Genomic DNA, 22,118 nt, shown 5'->3' with positions numbered 1-22,118 from the left:
TTTTACCTCTTCCTCCTTTTCCCATTTAAGGTCTCAATCTTCCCCCTTAGTCTCTGCTTTCCTCTTAGCAATCATGGCCTCTCAACATCCTCCACTTCCTCTCTAAATTAACCATTTACTTCTGTAGGTCTTGCTAAAGCATCACTTGCTCCTCACAAAAGACGAGCTCCTCACTTGCTCTCTCCTGAGAAGACATCAGGATGGTGATGACAAACCTTCTATAATATCTCCTTAGTACCCTATCTGCAGTAACACTGTACAACAACCTCCCTTTTGAGATCTCAGATCCTGAGGGTACCACCTCCTTCAAGCCACTTACCTGCACGCAGTAACAACACTGGCAATGGCCTTTAACAGCTCCTCCTGCAATGACAGAAGAGACATCACTGAGAAGTGCCACAGAGCCAAAATGCACAGTCCTGCTGCATGGGGCAAACCTTTGGGCTCTTCTGCAAGGGGCAGTGGGGACACATGCCTGTGACACCAGTTCAGAGAAACAATGTCTCTCTATCTCTTGCCACTCCTCCTAGAGAGGACTTAGCCTTCAATCTGCACAGAACTGGCAGCAAAAAGGGGCTGTGCACATGCTAGCTAGTATCCCTCCAGGCTAGAAATGGTGCAGTGGAATTAGTCTAAGTGGGAACCCAACTCCAAAGCATTCTGAATTTCACCTCCCTATCTTCCCAGTCATTTCTGTATCTGCTAAATGCAGGACAAAAGGCAGACTCCCTGCATCAGCATTCTTATTGTGCTGCTCTGCAGCAGAGAACATTGCATTTCCTGATGTAAGGGCTGCACGCTGCTGGGCAGCCAACCATGAGGTGACAATTCCCTCTTTACCTTCCCAGTCCAGGTTCTCCCTGGCAGGCCTTGCAGCAGTGCAGAGAGGACCATTCCCAGATGTGGTGGTACAAGGGAGGTGGTCTGTTTGGCAATTGATGCCATGGCAGCTGCTCCCTGAGCTTTCATCTTCCAGGACTGGGACTGCAGAGCCTTCTGGGTGATGGATATTAACTCCTGCAAATACAGTCTGATCCCACCCTGAGTACCTGCATGTCAAATGGAGGAAAACTATAATTTTGCTACTAAACAAACATACCTTTGATCTTACTAAAAAAAAAAAAAAATCCCAAAAACAACACAACAAAAACCACCACAAGTGAACAAGACCAGTGCTACCCTGGAAAAAAACAAAAACCAGCCAGTTATAGATCTCTTGTCTCTTGGGGTTTTTCGCTATGAGATACATCAGAAAGGTCTACTTCAGGCAAAAGCGTGTAGAATTCCTCCCAGCCTGGTTGAAGGTGGGTTCTTTTCTAGGGGTTCCAAATACAGTCTTTATTGAGTATTTAGACACAGAGCTTATGTCAGTCCTTCCATATAGCAGACACTAGACATTGTGTTAGCCTGTTTCTAAGGAATATAATGTCTTTTTTTTTTTTCTTCCAAAAACAGGTCACTAGAGAACCTTTTCCAGCTCCTTTCTCAGACTCCTGAAAAATCATCTGGTGACTGCGGAACCAAATCTTAAATCTGAAAGAGTCAGCAAGACAATACTATAATGCATCCAGATCTTCATCTATAGAAAGAACTGCACTTCTATAGCATAAATTCATTCATTGAATCTAAAACCAGAGGTATTGTCACAGAGATCTCCTAAAGAGAGAAAGGGTAAAGCCCCTGAAATTTGAAGTGTGCAGCAGCCCTATATATAGAGGGCATATAAGGCTGGCATAAAAATTTCCGAAGATGTCTAGTTATCTGCACCATCAGGGCCATATTACAGTGACATTCAGTGTATCACAATTTAAAAATACTTCTACTGTGTCTGTCCACCCTTGTGATCAATGCCCCTGTAATTATTTTAAATAGCCAGAGAAGGCAGACTTCATACAAGAAATCTAGAGCAAGGAAGAAAATAGAAACAAGCTTCCCAAATCTCTTACCATGAAAACTCTGTATTTTCAAAATGGAATTCCAGAAAGCATGCTATTTCTTGTCCTATGTTTTCCAGAAAGCTTTACTATTCTCATTACAACGTACCAGGTACATTTTCCTGCCAAACTTCAGTCCACAGAGTAGAATTCTCTTTCTCTCCTTTCTCTTCTTCAGGAACTTCATGCATCCCAAGAAAAGCCAATGGCAGCACCTGCTTGGCATGGTTCTTCAGTACATCTGGGCTGTAGCGTCCCATAGCATGCACAGTTAAAGCACAGCCTGCTCTGTAAACTGGCTCTGAAAGAGCAAAACAAGCACCTTATGACTGGGAAGCAGGATTATCCTTTTAACTGCTTGGTTTGCCTCTTGGAAAGCAGAGTAATGCACAGTATCATGTAACAGTGTATAGGAATTATTCAGCCAGTGAAACCAAGCATCAGGACATAGAAATGTTTCTTTACTAGCTTTTGATGTCACCAGGAACTTTTTCTGCACTGTATTCTGTAAGTGAATGCCTCAAAAGCAACACACCTTCCTTCTCCATGTACCAGCTGGTGAGTTTGTGCAGCAGCTTCTCAGTGCTACTGTCTCGGGAAGTCTGTAAGAAGGAAGAGACTCAAATTATTCAAACGCTTCAAAGAAGACCACCTATAAAGAAGCAAAATAAAATTTACAAGCCCAACTTACCCTGACTAGATGCCCCATAGCAAAGGCAAAAGACTTCTGTACCACACTGTTGCGATCAGTCAGGCCACTAAGTAAAGCACTCATAAGTTTGCCTGTTGGAAGAGACTTTACTTTATCAGAAACATTATGTTTTGTTACTCTGGCAAGAATTGCAATAACCTGCATTTCATTAGATTGCCTGAATTTATGCATTTTCCCTCACTGCATGTATGTGGGGTTATTAAGTCTCTAAGTCCTTTTGTTTAAACTAGTGCTAGTGTTTTGCACACCTTGACTGATAATGTTTCTATATGCAAGCACTCCATGCTTTCAGCTTCATTTCTGTTTTGCAACAGAAAGGTGAGGTTCTTTCTACTATCACAAGAGACCCAATGAAGCAAAGTTGCTGTTCATGGTCCACCCATAGCTCAAGTTGAAAGAACAATGCATAGTGATGGTGCTGCACTAACATAGGCATTGTTAGACTGCTCCAAGAAAAACCAGAAATATTTTTGCCTATTCCTACTCAGTGCTAGTGAATTCCTCAACTCCTTCCTCTACCTCTTCCAGCTTGGTGGGGTACTGAACCTACTTCAAGCATGCCAATCTCAAACAAAAAAGGTAACTTCAAACAGCTCTCTCATAAAAATAAACATGTAACAATCACTCTTGTGATAAACTCAAGGGAAGAAATACCACAGCAACAAAAAGTCCCTTTAAATCCTGACACTAAGAGACAAACCTTACCTGAATAAGGTGTTAAGTCTTGAGGGCACTGTGTGGTTAATGACACAATTACACTGGCACAGCCCCCCTGGAAGATTGCAAGGGAAAACAGAGGTAAGATAAAACAATATTTGCCACTGGTTATTATTGTTAATACTTGCTGTGGTGCTACCTGCACTTGTAAGACATGATCTACATCCACTGACCTCTGTTCTTATAATCCAAGATCACTAAAAGTAGAAGCAGTAAAAGTTTGCAAAACATGAATGACAAGAATTGAAATAGGAAGTGAAAAAGGAACCACAGTCAGGATAGATGATCCTAGAAGATTTGCAGCAATTGCAGCAATTTTGCACTCAGAGCACAGTAGCCATGTAGCCTAGAGGAGGCTAGGGCAGCACACATTCAGTAGAGTGATGTAGTGGAGTGGGGCTCAGATGTCAAATGACTCCAGTATCTATCAACCCAAGCTGTTGCTTTAAAAGACATGGTCAAAGGAACTATATTTACATTGACACTGCTCTATACTCCTTTCTTCATTTCCAAAAGAACTATTAAAACCACAGACATACCTTTGTGCCAAGGCCAACTCCACTTTTGATCAGTTCACACAACCGAGGGACCAACTCACCGAGGACAGACACGTCCAAATACTGCAAGCTCTAGAGAAAGGCAAGAGACAGGGAGAGAGAGAAAAAAAAGTTAAAAAAGAGAAAGGTAATGATGGTAACTTAAGTTGGTGTATTTCTAGCAGAGGCTGCCTCAGCACTGCTGGCTGGTCCTGATCTGAATCACAAGAGCTTGCTGCATGATGAGAAAAAGCCCACATGAAGTGGATTCCACCATATACAGATTCTCCTGTCTCACTTCTCTGTTGAGCTGACCTTGCTAAAACTACCATTTGCTTAACTGATGTTCTCTGGCATTCCAACTCTTCAGGAAGCCTGAAACTAACACACATGTGAGAACGAGATGCAAAGGCATCTTAACACAAAACCCAACATTTTCCCAGCTCCCTGAAACCAGGAAGCAACAATATATCCAAACTAGGGCCAAATATATCCAAAACTGGGCCTCATGTTACCAGCACTCTATGTAACACATTGTTTCCAGAGGGGATATCCATTCTCTAGCAAATTCAAGGATCAAAGACATACTAAATGAATGTAACTTCATGAGCTTCCAAAGTCAGATCAACTGTTACTTCCCCCTCCATCACTGGTATGGTGAAGGAAATATCCATATAAACTCCCAGCCAGCCCCAGAAGAGGGCTTTGCTCATAAGAGGAGGTTGCTCATAAGCCAGGACATCTTCACAATACTCCAAGAAAGCCATTACTATCTCTCCCCTACCCTACAGAAGCCCAATCAATGATCAGGGCACACAGCTGCTCCCCCGGGGCTGGCAGGGTAGGGCATGGCCTGGAGGAGGGACAGCAGCAGCTGCTGCAGCCTGCAGGGTTGCAGCAAGTACACTTTTACATGGGGCCTTTCATTCCCAACTGCTTTACACTCTATTTATAGAGAGCACTTCACCTGACCCCAAAACTCAACTCCACATGTTGTTATGTACAGGAGGGCTTGCTGTTGCTGTTTTTCCAGAAGTCAAGGAAACAATAAATTGTTCTGATGGCTACAACTCCCCTAAAACTTGCTCAACCCTCACATTCTCTACCTGCCCATATGCCCCAGGCATGCAATGCCTGAGTAGAAAAAAGGTGCCTTTTTTTGGGAAGGTTCCTACAGAGAACAAGGAGTTTTGTCAGGACAGATCCTACAGCACAGCATCTAGCTAGCCATCAGCAACTCCTCCTCCAGCAGCAGGAAACACTGGTGCTAAACACCACTTGCTGACAGGGCTTCCAGTGATTTCAGCATTTTCTCTAACCACCTCCACCATGAAAGTATGGGCAAGGCCCAGATAGGAATATCTAAGGCACCACAAGGCAATGGTTGAACAGCATTTATGCCTTACCAACAGTGACTATCATCAACTGAAGGCCCCGGTGAGAAGTTGGTTTTGGACTTGTGGGCTAGAGATGAAAAGACATGCAAGCTAACATAACCCAGAATCAGCTGAGGCCCCATCCAAAGAAAAGCACTTGAAGGATGCCCTTTTCATCAAAGCAGGCAGGTCTTTAGATGAAGAAGCAATCCATCTAAGTCCAAGTGGAGCTAAGTTATTCACAACTGATCTGAGGGGAAAGCACTGGTGCCATGATGAGAAGTCTGTACATGAAAAAGAAAGTGGACACACAGCCACATGGAGATGTGATAAGAGATATTCTGTAAAGCTTCCATTTTAATTCCTCTTGTTCTAAAACATACCTCACACTGGAACCCTTCTGAAATCAATACTTACCATGTTAATGGTTTCCATCATGGGAGATGACTTGACAGCACTAAGTCTGGCACTATCCATTGCAGTCTAAAAACAAACAAAGAAACAAACAGAAAAAAAACCCAAACAAATCCAAGTGTAAACACAACATGAAAACAGTAGAAAGGACAACAACATCAGCTGTAACTCACTACCTTACACTAAAACCTATCTCAGCTGCCTCGAGAAAGAAATTATGCCTACAGACTACGACTGTTTCCCCTTCAGAGACAGACAGATGTTCTAGAGGGAGAGAGAGAGAGAGAGGAAGAGAAAATAAAGGTGGGAGAAAAGAGATAAAATCTCACACTGAACTGTTCACATTGTTTACTCCTTTTTCATTTGCAAAGGGATAATCTAATTGAATCACAATGAAATTAGCTAAATTTGTTTCTAATCAATGGGTTTCAATCACTTTCTCAAAAAGACTGTGATTGCTTAATATGGTTCTTTGACAACAATTAAAGAACAGAGTGCTGACAACATCCACCTCCAGCTCACAGTGCTACAGCACACCTTCCAATTGAAGTTATATGAAATCCTGAAGGTAATCTCTTGGGAAAAACAGTGGTGACATTTAAAAACAGATTACTAAAATTGCTTTTTATTTTGAAAACATACAGTGGTCTAAGGAATAAAAATAATCCCAATCCTTCAAAAAAACTTCACATTTGTCCAGTCATATTCCATGACCAAACTTTTTAATAACTTATTAGCTATTTCTCTTTGCTTTTGGAACACCTCTCTACCAAATCTGCTATTTTTCTGTTCAATGAATGAAGATTAAATCTTTGTCATCTTTGTTCTGTTGATATTTCCTCTGTTATAGCTGCACTTACTTTCTCTTGATCTGTTGCAGAAAAACTCAAATAATTGAGGACTTGAGGCTCCAGCACACTCAAGGATTCCAACAGGGCTGGGATAAGTTTTGGTGCATGAGGTTTCAGCATAGACCCAGCACTTTTACTGATCTTCACAAGAGTGTTAATGCTGGAAAAGGATTAAAGGGTAGGTCAACACAGATACACACAAAATGATCTGAAAAGCCTCTCTCATCTATTGTAATCCAGATATACTAACATAAATCTTCCTTCAAACAAAAATGTGCAATTTTTGCTTAAACAAAATTATTCCCTAGCCCTGAGCTTCCAAGGGATGTTATGTATATTTTGGGCAGAATTGTTTACTTTGGCCCTGGAATCACAAAGGGAATGGGCAAAGAGGTACTACTGCAGAGAGATAAGGAAGAAAAAACACACCCCCTGTGTGTTTTAAACAAGTACTAGGCAAAGTCACCCTGAGACATTCATTGTCTCTGCCCAAGAAAAGATAAGTTACAATAATCTATTCAAACCTTACTAGTCAGTTTCAGACTGATCACATCTCTAATGCTGTATTTTGAAAAAGGGGTTTTATATATTCAAAATGAATGAAAAAAGTTCAGGAAATATCCTTTCATTAGAAGCCTTCTGGCTTTCCTAATAATTATTTTTGTGAAGACCAGCTATCTATTCTTCAACTCTGAATTTTCTAGTTTTTCTGACCCTCAGTCAAAGGAAAGAATAAACAAGTTTATAAATTGACAAGCATATAAAGCCCCTACCCATCAAGGAACATTGAACTGTTACAAGACATAAAGTGTATTTGAACAGTGTGATCAAATGCAGCCACATGTGGGCTGTGAACTGTCAATATTCATAAGAACTTGTGAAATCAGACATGGCTGTTTGAAGAACCATGGGACTTTTTGTTTGCAACCAGAACAAATATGCCAGTCCCAAAGGACAGCCTAAGCATGGCACACTGCTTCTGGATCAGCCTGCCATTTGTACAGGGAGAAAAGAACTTCCTGCTGGGAACTGCATCTGGGCATTTGCAGAGAGGCCAAATACTCCCAAAAGACAGGCAGTGTTCTCAGGGCTACTGTTTAAACTCTGTGAAAAAAGAACTCAGCAGGAAAGCTCTTTTGGGGAGCAACTTGTCACTTCAAACACAAAGAACATTCTGCATCTCAGGTGAATAAACTTAGTGTCTTTGGTCAAGACCCGACCCCCAGGAACTTTCATAGGGCAAAACTAACCTGAGAGATCGAACTTCAGCAACTGTGCTTACTATTCCTTTGTCTAGGAGGCAAGGGAGCAACACAGCTATTGTCTTCTGACCTGCTGCTCCTTTAGAGGGGTCACACATTTTCACACAGACCTGGGGACAGGTGAGAATCAGTGCTGTAAACATGTACAAACCTCCCCCACAGATTATATTAAAGTACCATATCTTCAGACAGAAGAAGCCAACAGCAACTAAACTGCTCATGGCCAAGCCCAAGCTCTGTTACATCTTCTCTCCACAAGGTAGTTAAGTCAACTAAGTCAAGTCAACTACAATCTACTTCCAGAAAAGGCAAATTCAGAGCCCAGCAGGCCTTGACCTGAATCTGGATGAACAGATTAATCAAACAGCCTCTCAGTTGAAGAACAGCCTATCTCAGCCACAGGGACTCAACCACTCCACACAGCAGAGCAGCAAGTCACAGAGGAGAACAGATTCTGCAATCACAACCTCTCACAACATTTGGAACCAGATCCTCACTTGCAGCATTAAAATGTCATGCACTATGAAGACTGTGATTTCAAACATAGCACTTTAGATACCCTGCCACCCATATGACTTTTTCAGAGGATCACCAAACAAAATATCAAGTGTGTACTACACCCAAAAAACCTTGTCAGTAACAGCGTCACAGAGAAGTCCATACACAGTTACTCCACTTCATACCAGTGACATACCAGCAGGCTTGGTCAACTACATCAGTCAGTCTTGGTAAACTGTTGAAGTTACAGTAAGCTTACTTAAATCCCACCCCCAAGTAATGAAAAAACAACATTGGAGGAAAAACCCACAGTTAAGTATATCCTTCCTTTGCTTGTATAGATCTTAACATCGCATTACCCTTAAGCAGCAGGACTTCACTAGTATCAATAAAAGTACAGGGGAGTGGTGATGCTTATTATGATTGCTCTCTAGGGCAGTCTTTCACAGTTCAGTCTTTCACAACTGGATCTTATATTAGAAATCCTCTGAATAAATACAGTCTAAGTCACCCCTGACATCAAAACCATACATGCCTTGTCTACATGTACATATGACAAAATTGTAGAGTTTTACCTTGCTTAAAGTTTTTAGGGCTAATTCTGCTGCCTTTCGCACAGTCTCCTAAAAAAAGAAGTTACCAATTACTTCTGTTATTTTTATTCTTCTAGAATTAGAAGAATTCAAATTCTCATTATTAGAATAATTAATATTAATAAGCATTAACACTAGAACAGACAAGGCTATCTTCTTGGCCAATACTTAATAGAAAGTAGCAATATCTTTAGAAGAAAGTATTAGAACATTGTTAAAAGATGGCTTTGGTCCATCTGAGTATCTGGTACAATCAAAACATTGGCAGAGCTGAAACCCAGAAGGACCCAAAATCCAAGTTCAGCACACCATATATCACCATGTATCAGTTCAGCACACTAGAAGTCCAAAATAAATATTTTTATATTCAAAAAGTTAACCAACTAATCAGGAATTCTTTTATATCAAGAAAAAATCTCAAATCATCTAGAAGTAGCCCAGCTGGAACGAAACCCAACACTTCAAACATAAAGAGAATTTTCAATGTGGCAAGGAAATTTTACTTTCAAGGAGCATGAATTTCTAGTATGCTTAATACTCAAAACTCCCACTGGCTTCAAGCTCACTTGTCAGAGAAATTTGTCTTTAAACCTCAGAGCTTGATCACTGCACTGTTTGTTGACGATTTCTATTCAGTTCTCAGTTCCATTACCTTAATGTCATCTTGCACTCTGAAAAGGACTTCCCAAATCTCTGGAAGCTTGTCTATGACATCATCCAAAGGTCTTCCTCTTAGTAAGTCATTTAGTGCCAGACAACTGCAAACAGGGAATTTTATTTCTTTCACACAGTGTTCTTACTTGATATAGGTGTATATATTCAGATATCCTTATAAATATGAATAAATAATTTAGAAAAATGAAAACTGTTTCACACTCCTTACTTTCCCCATACACTAAATCTACTCTGTCACAAGAATGTCTTCTTTGGCAGAGAAAAAAAAATGCTCAGTCATTCAGGAAAAACCTGAAACACGTGACAGGAAGTAAAAAAAGCTGCCATGGTGAAAACTGCTACTGCAAACAATCCAGTGACAATGTTGTTTTAGTCTTCTCTTCTTTAGGCATACAATAAGAAGAAATCAAAATGATATGAAGTATGGAACTGAAATTAAAATGGAGGTTTTCAATACAGCATAGCTACAAAACCATTAAAAACAAAAAGTAGTATGGCATACTGCTGCCAAGTACATAACTGTCAGATTGACAAGGTTTCTAAGAGAAAACATTATTCCAGATGTAAGGATGGGCAAGAACTAGTAACCAGAAAACTCAGTTCTTCAGACGATGTTGTTTAGTGTAAAGCAACATGCAATAAAAAATTTCAGGCAAATAGCTTCAAGATTGTATCATACTTCCTAGGGCAGGCTTGGAAGTATGAGTAAAAGGCTGGGCTGTATCCTGATGAAAGGATATGTCCTCTTTTCCTCCTCAACCTCTTCAGGTTAACAAGTTTACAGTGAACAAGAGAAAAGAACTGAGTTCAAAGACAAATCTAATACTTCTCCTGGCAATACCTGGATTCTCTGATCCTCCAAAGACTGCTGGTTAAGTTACTGATCAAATCCTCAAGAATTTCCTTCATGTACTTATCAACCTATAATTAATAAAAGGAAAAATCATGAGACAAGTACAGCTATGCATCCTTATCCAGTACTCTGTAAAAAAAGAGTCCTCTTGCACAAGACAACCTGCTTTCAGACACATCAGATGAACTAATGCTTGCCAGTGCTGTGCAAACTTTCTCCGACTGTGCTTTAGACACACCTTTCTCTGCACTGCTTGAGTGCTTAACATTGTGAAAGATTCAACAAGAAAAGTCCCCTATGGCCTTTATCAGCTGAACTGTTAAAATTGCAACACGACACATGTATTTACTCAAGAAGCAGTTGTGCTTTAATGAGTGATTAGAGTGAAAGACTATACATTAAGATCAGCTTTCCTAGAGGAAAAAAATGCAAACCCAATTCCAAGCCTTGCAGAACCAGAGCAAGGGTATCTTATGAAAATCACTTATTCCTGAAATACACCTGGGAAGAGTGCTCCTCAAACAGATGGAATAGCCTCCAACCATGAGCTTCCTCCCACTTAAAAACTGAGGAACTATATTTAGATGCTCTTACTTTAGGAAGGCATCTTAGGCCATAAGGATTCCTGAAAAACTTATCATAAGCAGTATCAAAGCAATATCAAAGTGGAAAGACCCCATTTTAAGTAAATAATAAATTTTAATGCTGGCTGCACAAACAAGGTCAGCAAAATCCTTTCACATATGAGAGAGAGTGCAAAACCTTTGTGCAAGCTCCAAGCTCATCCATGGATTTAAATACCTCCTTTCCAGCACAGTACCTCACCCCTTTCTGCACTGCCCCTCCTTTCACAAAATGCATCTGTCTGTCCCATGAGGATCTCCAAGACACTGCTGGCTGGCAACAAAGCCCCTTGCCACACTGTGCTGGTCACTCACCAAGGACTTGTCAGTGACCAAGGCATTCCAAATGCTGGTCATTGCCTGCCGAATGCCCAGGTTGGGGTCAAACTGGTAACGGTAGAGCCGGGGAAGAAGTTGGGGCAAAAATGGAGCCAGCTGCTCTCCAGCCTTGGCAGCTATCACATTGAAACCAAAAGCTGCTCCCTGAAATAACAACGAAATAGTATCTGTTGAAACATTTTTCACTCATCCAGTTATTGCTCATGGGCACATCACAGTCAGAAGCAAAACTGACTGACATAGTTCAGATTTAGACCAGATCAAAAGGTCTAGAATGGTACTAGAATTAGCCCATCCTCACTGTTACAGTAACATAGTAATCTCACACTCAGCAGACAACATACTACTTCAAAACTTTCTTCCAACCTTAAATTCAAGATACTAATTGATCTCATTTGCAGAAATAGTAGTGGTGAATTAAAACTCAGATTTATACAGATTTAAATATGTTCTTCAAAACGAGATTCTTTGTTGGCTAAACTGGTGAGGGTGGGCCACTGCTTCCTTACAAATCGGCTGATTTAGAAAAGTTAGAGTAACTCAGAAACTGAAAAATTAAAACCAAAATAACTTCACCTTATTTTTAAAACCTGAAATTTCTGGGGACTATAATTTTGCATCTGTCCATATTTACTTTAAACTTCAGTATTTTTCTATGACCTTTTCTTTCTCCAACACTGTCCGTTCCACTGTCACTTCTAATACAGTGGAACTGATGCTTGCCTATGAGGTCCCACGAGATTTGGCAGGATAGCCCAAGAAGAAATTACTCAATGAAGACAGTGCAGTGACTGCCTCTAATGACTGCCTGTTTTCTGACTTGCAGTGTCAAAAGCTGCCACTCAAACCCCACACTAGGGACTTCAAAGGACAGGATGTATTGCTTGGGTTAATCTAGAAAACAGCAATAAAGACACATCTTCAGTTAGGACCACTGCCATGAAAAGCAAGAAGCTGCAGAAAGTGTAAGGAAAAGCAAGGCCTCCAAGGCCCTGAACAGCATGCTCTATTTAGCTCTTGAGGGGGATTTAGAGCACAGATTTCCAGATGTCCCCTTCAAATTAAAAGATTTTGTAAATTCTTCATATGCCAAAGCTCAACCCACACCTTCTGAATAGATTTTTTTGACTCATCTGGGCTGGAGAAATTCCACAAGGGTCAGGAACCTAACTACGCTCCCATGCTTTTGAAGTCATGGTGCTGAGGGAGGTCTTGAGACATGATGAATTGTCAAACTCTGGATGAGAATTAAAGCTAGGACTTGTTTTTTGCTCTAAGTGGTGTTGTCAGGGACTCAAAACAAGTTCTTCCATGCTTCTGTGAAGCCAGTGAATAGTACACCTAAATCTTCAAGCTTATGATGCTCCTTTTTTCACCTGGAAGTGGATCCAACAGTATTTTGGCTTTGTTAAAGCTCCCAGCTGTTTTAAAATATCAAAACTTGAGTTAAAAAGGAATATTTTTGACAACAGTGCTTTTTAGCAACTGACTGATTACTTTTTACTCTGCCTCCTTAAATAACAAAGATCACTTTCCCTGGCATCCAAAATTTCATCCAGTTTTCAAAACATTATCACTGTTCAAACACATTAAGGATTGTCCTTCTAAGCACACTCAAAAAAAATAACAGGATGTCAGATAATTCAGAGGGGAATGTAGGATTTTATGAATACTCTCATACCAAAGTTTTAGGAATTTCAAGCAATCCCAAATTTTTTTCTCAGCCTGCTAAATTTGGCTTGGACTATACGAAAGCATCAACACATGCAGTTATTCATAAAACATATAACCAGGAATAGAGAAATGGATTGTTGTTTCCAGAGCTCAGAGTGGGAATGGAAGTTGTATGAAAGCAGAGCATTACCTTCCGAGAATTCCACATGGCATGATGGTTGGCCAGATTCATGAATTTGTACACCAGGTCTGGCTGATTGAGGTCACTAGCCAGTGAACAAAGCTCCTTATAGGTAGAAAGACCTTGACTTTGAAAAGTAGAAGGGAAATCAGTGTTACTATTTTTATTTAGACAAATGCTACAACACTAAAGCTATATTCAATTCACATTGTAAAGAAGGCAGAGAAAGGTGAGTAGCACAGCTGTATTACACAGAAATAGTTACAGTAACTTAGAGAACAAGAAGGAACAAAATGTCAGGAAGCAGATTTTTTAGAGAATTCTGTTTCAGCACTGACTGTGCCTCTGTCAGACACTATCAGTAAACTTACCCATCTGGGGTTTTACTCAGACCTCCCTGAAATACCACGGTTTCTCCAGTCATCTCATGTTTGGCTCTGATAGAAAAGAAGTCCAGTATCAGCATTACCAAACTCTACAGTTGAATACACTGCAAACTACAGAACAGGTAATTTTGCTTTATTAACTCAGCAACTTCACATTTTTTTCAGTTCCAATCCCACAAAAAGCATACAGGTGGGCAAAGCTACACACACTGCAAGGAATGTCATTAACCTTTATCACGTGTAATATTAAGGAGACATTACAGCAAGTGAGAGTTTTGCTGTGCAAAGGTAGAAAGTCAAAACACTGAATGATGACTTTTTAGTTCTGTCCAGACATGAGCTATATAATGGATAGCAAATCTGTACTTAAAAATGAAATAATATAATTTCCATCCATCTTATTTCTTCCTGCCTACAACCAATGAGTCCCTACACTCAAAGCCTATGTTTCTATGATTCAGTGGCCAAACCTACATCAGGTTAGACAGGAGAAGTCTATTAAAGAGCATTTCCAATACTGACCAACATGATCTCTAGCCATAAGTCTTGTAAGACCAGCATTTTTCATACTAAAGCTGACAAGAGACCATTAACAGCACTTCTTAGCAAAAGGAGCATTTCAGTACAAGCAAGTCACCACTTCCACAACATCACAATGTGCCGAGTTGCTGCAAGTGGTCATTGCTCTCTGCAATTACACAATGCAGCAAGTAGCAAATCTAAGTAAATCCCAACCCATTTGAACCGCTTGAATCAGGACTGACATATTATTTTGAAGCTTTGCTGAGTGGAACAAAACCAAAACAACTTCAGTCACCAAATACCCTAAGCCAATTTAAGAAATGTTTGACTCGCTGTGAATGGATATTGGCTTGCCATTAACTCCAAAACATCTCTTTCCACATAAAAAAGAGGCACATTTTTATTCCCACTAGACACATAACTCAGAGTACTCTCTCACTGTGTTCTGAATTCACTGTACCTTTTCCCAGTCATAAGGGTATCAACGAGCGTAGTGACTAGCTCTTGCTGATCCTGTTCACTTCCTAGTTCATATATCAGCCCAAGACCTTTTGAAGCAACATCTTGACTAAGCTCTGCAAGAGATTTTACCAAGCAAAATTCAAGATAAGCAGTACAAAATTCCAAAAGTAAGGTTCAATCAAAATCACGACATAGCAAACACAGCTGTGTTGCACACAAACTTTGCATTCTGAAGCTGCAAATTGTTCTGAAGGCATAAACCCCTTCAAATTAGGTGACATCTTCATATAACTATTGTTACTGCGAGTTTTGAAACAGCAGAAAGAGTTCCAAGAGGCATAGGTATTCTCACATGCTAGTGGCACCGGAAATCAACTGTGGTAATACTCTCTTCAGCTTCAGTGAGCTTTGCATAGGCTGCTGGATGCCACTCTTTCCCCTAGCTGCCATGGGTAGAGCTGTAAGCCAGAATGTGCTAGCTTGAAGAGGTCTCAGTGTTTCTATTCATGCAGAACTCTGTGATATGCATCCTGCTGCCCAAAACAGAGCTGAAGTAACACCACTTCTCTTACTACAGTCTGAAGGGGCAAATGCAGTGTGCTTTTTAGCCAAACGCACAAAAAAGTTGTGCTTCTGATCTCTGCACATGATGCCTAGAAGAGAAATCATTCCTATCAACATAAGATATGGGAAGTTTCTAGTCATCTTTTAATGCTGACAGAGTGTAGCTGACTATATGCCTGTAGATAGATTCCCTCCAGTCTGCTGAATGCCAAGGAAAAGACACAATTTTTAAGATACAACAGTACTTACCATCACTATCTGACAGAATTGAAACAAATGCACTTTGAATATCCTTGAGATGAGACTGTAAGATGAGAAAAGAGGACATTATTTTGAATCCTTCCTTTCGTCTCCAGGCATGTTTCTAACAGAGGCTACTGTAACAAAGGAGTTGCCCATTTGAGCTACACTTATGACAGGAATTGTCCTTGTTTAATACAAGGCAGCAAACATCATAAATCTGGATTGCAGCCAGATGGGGCTTTCTCCATCCCCAAATTGGTGAGCTTTGCCACCCCCCAACAAGGTGCACTGTTTAGATGAGTACAATATGGGGCAATGTTTTATATATAAAAATTTACATTTGCAAAGCAGCTTGCCCCAAAGCTCTTCATCAATACCTGTAGAGTACAAAATGGTTACTTGATCCCATCACAGTCCATAGTAACTCTATGCAGATAGAGGACATTTTGGTTGGGAATGTTTTATGTAGTCCTTGTATAGGATTTTTCACATTTTCTCATTATGGACAAGCACTTTAAATATAAAGATCATAAAGTGCACCAAAAATACACAGCACACGAAGCACATTGTAACTGCTCTTGCGTAACAAAGATAAATACAGTGAAACACTTAAGTTCTGCTCTCCTTCTGCTTCCCTCCTAGACCTCTCAAATATTATTCAAATATAAATCCTAAACACTATACAGATACCAAACTCTTCTTCCCAAGAGAGGATGTAGTGGTACTTCATCTTACAACAGCTATTTACATTGAGATTACTCTGACTTGGATGCAAGTCAGATGTTTACAAAGGTGACAAGCACCCTTGTTCATCTGCCAGATCATTTGTTCCTCTAGAAACAAAAGATAGGCCACGTCTCAAAAACCCCTCAGTAAGGACCGTACCAGGACGTGGAGAAAAGAGACAATAGAAGTGAAGGGGAAGGAAGGGACAGAAACAAGATGAGAAGCAAAAACAGGGACGAGGAGCCAGTGTTAGGAAAAGGCATAGTTCTTACCTTAATTGCTTTGTGGGTGCTCAGCTTTTTCACCAATGACAGAAGCCAGATGCAAGCTGCCTGTCTAACATGTGGGTTGGGACTGATGATGTACTTGTTCAAAATAAGGTCTAGGACCCAGGGCACCACGTCATTCACTTTCAAATCTATATGAAAAAAAATAAAGGTGGAGGAGAGGAACTCTGAGAACTGTCCCCACCCATTTAAATGGAAATAATGAAAAACCTAATGAACTCAAGAGTACTCATGTGACACCTTAATCTCTGCTTATTTAGGAACTCACTGGAATCACTGGGAAAGTAATAATAGTAGAATAAATAACAGACATGCAGAATTCTCCTAACGCTTCATGAACATGTTTTAGAGCCTGTGGCCAAGAAGACGTACCATTCACATTGCCTAAGACTCAGGGCAAAACTTATTTTTTTGTTAAGACCCACAATTTCTGGAGCAATGGCAAGGTTTAATTTTTACCACATGCTCAGCTTTCTGTACACTGCACATCTAAGACCACTCTCACAAAATTAAAACGTTGTGTTTGCAGGTCTGAGACTGATATTTACAATTGCCTGATTTGAAGCTAGCCTATTGTGACACTTGTATTTCAATGGGTACAGAACCTTAGTTCTTTAACAGAATTTCTGCATTTACTGCACGTAAATTTCACTTAATTGTATTACTTGAAGTTATTGGAAAACACTTGCAATTTGATTTTATAACCCTGTTTTCCTGTTCAGGGTTTAAAATGGTATTTTTAAAGATTTGTGTATTAAAACCCCAAAACTAACTCAACAAGGCAAACAAAAAAAGAAAAAAACAAACAAACACAGAGTCAAGTGGCAATGAAGTACATAAGCAGCTATTTAAACAGCCCTTTAAGGAAGTCCTCTGCCCTCTGAGCAGATGGACATGACGAGGTAAAACAATCTGTATATAACCACAAACACAAAACCTCTCTTGCATATTCTGTTATAAACCAAACACCACAGAAATGAAGCTTGGGGCTAAGTGTTAGCCCAGACATTTCCCAGCCCAGCCCCTGCATTAGGAAGACCTACCTGGCGGAGGGATATATTCCTCCTCTGTGACTGTCCATGCATCCCGCGCAGCCACTGAGCTGGTTCCAACAGCAGCACTGGTAATAGCTTCACCAACAGTGAACTGCAGCTCTATCTGTTTGGCCTGAAAAACACATCAGAGCATCACTGCCAGTCCTAACGAAGCATACACCAAAACTTCTGGCACTTAATCCACAAAACCACAGCCTCTCAGTCCTAGTCCCAATGTTCAGCACCAATTTACAGCAAGATCACTCTTCTGGTGAGCTTCTGAGACTATGTGGCACCTCAGACCCACTAAAGTTGATGAAAAATGAGGCAATGCCAAACTGTCTGACATGAATGATAAAAGCTAAATTTCCACGTTTTTTTAAAGCATATCTTTGACAAAGTATTTACTAGTCTCTGCAGAAGCTCAACTTGGTGAAAAGAAAGAATTCAATAGAATGAAAATAAAACAAAGTTAAAATTATGCTGATAGTGATTAGTGAAAATTACTATGGCTTAACTATAATAGGGAGTATTGAAGGAATCTCCTGTAATTCCATCCAGAAGCTGATGTCTTAAAAGATGCAGAAACCTTTTTTTCACATTAAAATAATTCAGATGGTACTTGTTCTGCTTCACTGTCCTCCTTACACTATCCTCTGAGCCTTCAGGAACAAGATATGTCACTTTCTTGTCGGTACTTATGATGAATTTTATGTTATAAGAACTGGTTTCCATAACTGCTGAGTACCTCCTAGATAGTTTTCCTTATGCTCTAGAAGTACAAAATGCTCAGGGCTCCTGGAGAATTAAGCCCTTAGCTTCCTGCAACCTAAGACAAATAGGTTTTTTTCAAGTACACCTTTTATAAAGGAAGTTGTAATGTCCCCATGCAGTTACAGGGGAAGACATAGTACCAGAAACATCTTTTGTTGTTTGGGTACACAGTATTCTCAGTATTTTTAGTCATCTAAGTATAGTGATAGGACAAGTGGTTAAAGGTTTCAAACTGAGAGAAGGCTTAGATGAACTATTAGGAAGAAAATATTTACTGTGAAGGTGGTGAGGCACTGGAAGAGGTCTCTAATAGATGCCCCAACCCTGGCAGTGCTCAACATCAGGTTGGATTGGGCTTTGAGCAACTTGGTCTAGTGTGAAGTGTCCCTGCCCTGTCAACAGTAGAGGGGTTGGAACTAGATCACCTTTAAGGTCCCTTCCAGCTCAAACTATTCTATAATTCTATGGTTCTTGCATGTTTGATCAGACCAGAATTGGAGCACTCAACAAAGCAGGCCTGTCTGATACTCAACAGCCACTTCTACAATGCAGAATCCTATGTCAGTATCCGCAAGGAAGAAGGGTACTAAAAAAGCTTTTTTTATTTAATTTTTTTATCTAGCATATTGCAATATGTATAGAAGCTCTGAAATACTGTAAAAGAATGCAGTGTACTTCAATAATGAATTTAGATGGACAAGATATATATATATTTCTATAAACTTCCAATTCAAGTGAGTTGTATTAGCTAATGTAGCTCAGAGGTATTCCTATTACCTACTTTCAGGGTACTTTTGAAGGCCAAAGTACAGGCCTAAGGCTTCAATAATATAAGCTCTGGAGATTTTAAACATACAGTGTACAAAAAAAAAATCTATAAGCCTCTTGGAGGGGAATGAGTATTTCCTCAGACTGAGGCAGAGACCTAGACTAGCAAGTTTTTAAACTGTGGCATAAAGCCATGTACCAGCCCCAAGTCTATCTCTGCTCTCTATTTCAAGGCAGTTTTAAAAAACCCAGAGGCACTTTTACAAAAAGTCAACTCCCTTTGTAAATCTAGAGTACATAAAGAGCACGCAAAGAGAAATATTCACTGTAGTATAAAGGCTAATACACTGATAGTGTCTCACCTCCACAGAATCCATTAAACCCTGCAGCAGTAGCTTCTGGTGGGGAAAATCTTCGTCTCCCACTGGGAAGTAACCTAATGTTTGTATTGCTCGTTCCTTCATCTTAAATATAAACAAAAAATAACACCATCATATAACCTTCCTGTAAGTCCATAAGATGCACTTTAAACCCACTACTTCTCACCCTTGCTGAAGTTTCACTCAAGGTATCAGATGTACATGCAAGCAGCTTATTAGATCAATCATTGCACCTCTTTTCAAAAGTAGACATTTTCAGAACAAATGTCCTGTTACCTTTGAGGATTATTTGCAGGTAGAAGAAGATATTCCCATTTTTCTTTAATTAAAATGAAGACTATTCATATTTTTACCTCTTAAGCCCCTAGTTATGACTATAGAAAGCACAAGTGATCAGTACTAAGCAATATTACAAAGACCTAGACCCTAGCCAACTCACTAAAGCCAACAAAAAGCCTAATTCCTTTAAAAAACAAGGCTGAGTTTAGCATGTAATACATATACCTAGCGAGCATTCAAGAAATGAACAGGAATCACACGAACACTACAAAAATCTTGCCTTATTTGTTTCCTTGCTGGAAGGGATTCGGGCCAGTAAGTTTTCAACAAGTTGCAGCTTTGTAAATCCTGTTCCTTCATTGGGGATTGGCAAGGGGCCATTCCTGCCAATCTCTCCAAGAGCCATACAAGCACCCACCACAAGGAAGGGAGAGGTACTGTCCAAAAAAGAACCTACAGGGAAAAGCAAACCAGGATGACTCAGATTTTGTATTATTATTTAGCAGTGGACAGACACTTGCCATTTTACCCATGCAAGAAGCAAAGCATTAATCTCCTCTACAGTTGGTAGGAAGGATTATGTTAGAAAAAAATGGGAGTGAAAGGAGACATTGAGAGGAATCTAGGCAATAATATCACTCCTGATTGTACTCTGTTGGTTTGCAAGTTACAAAGTCCACCTAGGTTTTGCTGAAATGTCCATACATCTAATCAGATTATATTCTTACAAGCCGTAAATTCTATCACAAAAATTGAATTCAACATTACTCTGTCTATGGGCTGAGCATCTCAGAAAAATACTCAGCCTGGGGTGGACTAAAAAAACAACTGTTACAATGCAGCAAAGTCTTAGGCAGGAAGTTACCTATTGTCTCTGTTGTCGACTTTATAAGTTGTTCTTGTTCCGGCATGACTGAAGTGTTTGGCTGTTCTATGTCATGTAGCTCCATTGTTCTGATTTTCCCTTTGGCCAAGTACCTTCCTACTGTAAATCCCAAAGCCAACAAGGATCCATGTTGGACCTCCGGGCTCTACAGACAATACCAACAGTGCAAAAAATCTCATTTTCAAAGTAAGTAACACTTTGCACAAAGCACTGATTTAAAAACACATATGGACAAGCCAGAAAGTGCCCTGAAAAATGCAGAGCTCTAACACATAATAGAACAATAGAGAGTTTGATATTGTTAGTGCTCTCTGATGGATGGAGTTCTTTAAGATTCATTAACAAAACTTGAAAAATATCTAGGAGGCAAATTAGACAGATTAGAAATTTATCACCAGCACTCACATTCCTAAAGACACCCTTTGGTAGCTAGACTTAAAAAAAAAAACCCAAACTACATTGTCTCTGCTTAAAAACCAGACTGTATTCAGACTAGGGGACAAAATGTACTCTGGTAAAAAGCAGTCCAGGGTAATCACTGTACATCTGCTCTACATGGCTAAGAATGAGTTCGGACATGGCCTATGCTGAAGGCAGTGCTTCTATAGCTTGGGAGGCCACAAATCGTGAAATCTAATCAACACAAGTAAATGTCAAGAATACCAGTTTCTCCAATGCTGATTTGGTGCTGGAACTGTTTAATGACCATGTTTATTCCTGTAACTGAATTCTAGCAAAAGGATTTTGTGGAGAAACAAGGGTGTGAGACTCAACTGCTACCTAACTGGAAAAAAAACAAACCAAAGGGAGGGGTGCAGGAGCTTAAGCTTGGATTAGCTCATACCTCTTGTTTCTTAACACTACAAATGTTGCACTGGTGCAATTGTGGTGCCACAACAGGATCCTCAACCTAGCCTGGCCACCAGGAACTGTTCCTTGATCTGGTCTCACTGCAGCAAGCCAGCAGAAGATGGATCCTTCCTCTATCTCCACTTTAGTTATCCATTCCCACTGCAGTCCTTACTGAGACACTAGGATCACCACCACTCCTAGGTGTACAAATTCAAGTGGTTTTGTAGAGTAGCAGCAAGTCAGAGCTCTACCTGACTCAGACTCACAAAGGCATGGGAACACCCTGCTTTTTTTTTTCTTTCATGGTTCACATGGGTGAGTGGGGCTGAAAGCAGTGGGGGGTTGGGACCCATCTACACTGACTTCATGACTGCAGGAGCTGTGCCCTACACAAAACTGAGCAATGACATGGCTTAGGCTCACACACAGAGCTTTCACAGATTCAAAATAAATTATGTTTGCTAACTACAACATAAAGCAATCAGCACTTCTCGTCAGCCTGTTACTTGCAATGTAAAATGGTGGCCCTTTAAGTCCATTAGAGAGACTGACACAAAACGATTTTGGGGAAACACAACCTGGAAATACTACTGCTTTCCGTCCCATGCAGGATTCAAGACAAACCAGCACAGAAACCAGACCAATTTGTTTTCAGGATTCCTTTTCCATGCTTGCAGTGGCAAAATGGAGAAATAAGGATAAAGGGAGGCAAAAGGA

General features: G+C 40.2%; 1 protein-coding gene across 4 annotated transcripts in view; it reads right to left on the bottom strand.

Annotated features, from left to right (window-relative positions):
- The window catches only part of ECPAS (Ecm29 proteasome adaptor and scaffold), a 58,906-nt gene that overhangs the window by 6,915 nt on the left and 29,873 nt on the right, over window positions 1–22,118 (bottom strand). For all 4 annotated transcript variants that reach the window (XM_071424461.1, XM_071424460.1, XM_071424462.1 and 1 more), the window contains 23 exons: window positions 20,529–20,694; window positions 19,944–20,116; window positions 19,367–19,468; window positions 17,472–17,595; window positions 16,414–16,559; window positions 15,422–15,476; window positions 14,607–14,721; window positions 13,610–13,675; window positions 13,248–13,365; window positions 11,360–11,527; window positions 10,410–10,489; window positions 9,546–9,651; window positions 8,876–8,923; window positions 7,791–7,912; window positions 6,550–6,700; window positions 5,693–5,758; window positions 3,903–3,992; window positions 3,352–3,418; window positions 2,626–2,717; window positions 2,470–2,536; window positions 2,044–2,235; window positions 841–1,049; window positions 320–363 (listed from right to left, as the gene is read on the bottom strand). In XM_071424461.1, the coding sequence (XP_071280562.1) occupies window positions 320–363; window positions 841–1,049; window positions 2,044–2,235; window positions 2,470–2,536; window positions 2,626–2,717; window positions 3,352–3,418; window positions 3,903–3,992; window positions 5,693–5,758; window positions 6,550–6,700; window positions 7,791–7,912; window positions 8,876–8,923; window positions 9,546–9,651; window positions 10,410–10,489; window positions 11,360–11,527; window positions 13,248–13,365; window positions 13,610–13,675; window positions 14,607–14,721; window positions 15,422–15,476; window positions 16,414–16,559; window positions 17,472–17,595; window positions 19,367–19,468; window positions 19,944–20,116; window positions 20,529–20,694 (2,567 nt within the window). The remainder of the gene's footprint in view (window positions 1–319; window positions 364–840; window positions 1,050–2,043; window positions 2,236–2,469; window positions 2,537–2,625; window positions 2,718–3,351; window positions 3,419–3,902; window positions 3,993–5,692; window positions 5,759–6,549; window positions 6,701–7,790; window positions 7,913–8,875; window positions 8,924–9,545; window positions 9,652–10,409; window positions 10,490–11,359; window positions 11,528–13,247; window positions 13,366–13,609; window positions 13,676–14,606; window positions 14,722–15,421; window positions 15,477–16,413; window positions 16,560–17,471; window positions 17,596–19,366; window positions 19,469–19,943; window positions 20,117–20,528; window positions 20,695–22,118) is intronic.

The sequence above is a fragment of the Agelaius tricolor genome, unplaced genomic scaffold, assembly GCF_023055355.1.
Source record: "Agelaius tricolor isolate 1412-34295 unplaced genomic scaffold, bAgeTri1.0.p SCAF_4, whole genome shotgun sequence".
Taxonomy (NCBI): Eukaryota; Metazoa; Chordata; class Aves; order Passeriformes; family Icteridae; genus Agelaius; species Agelaius tricolor.
The sequence above is the reverse complement of the archived record's forward strand: the minus strand, read 5'-3'. Positions and strand labels throughout refer to the sequence as shown.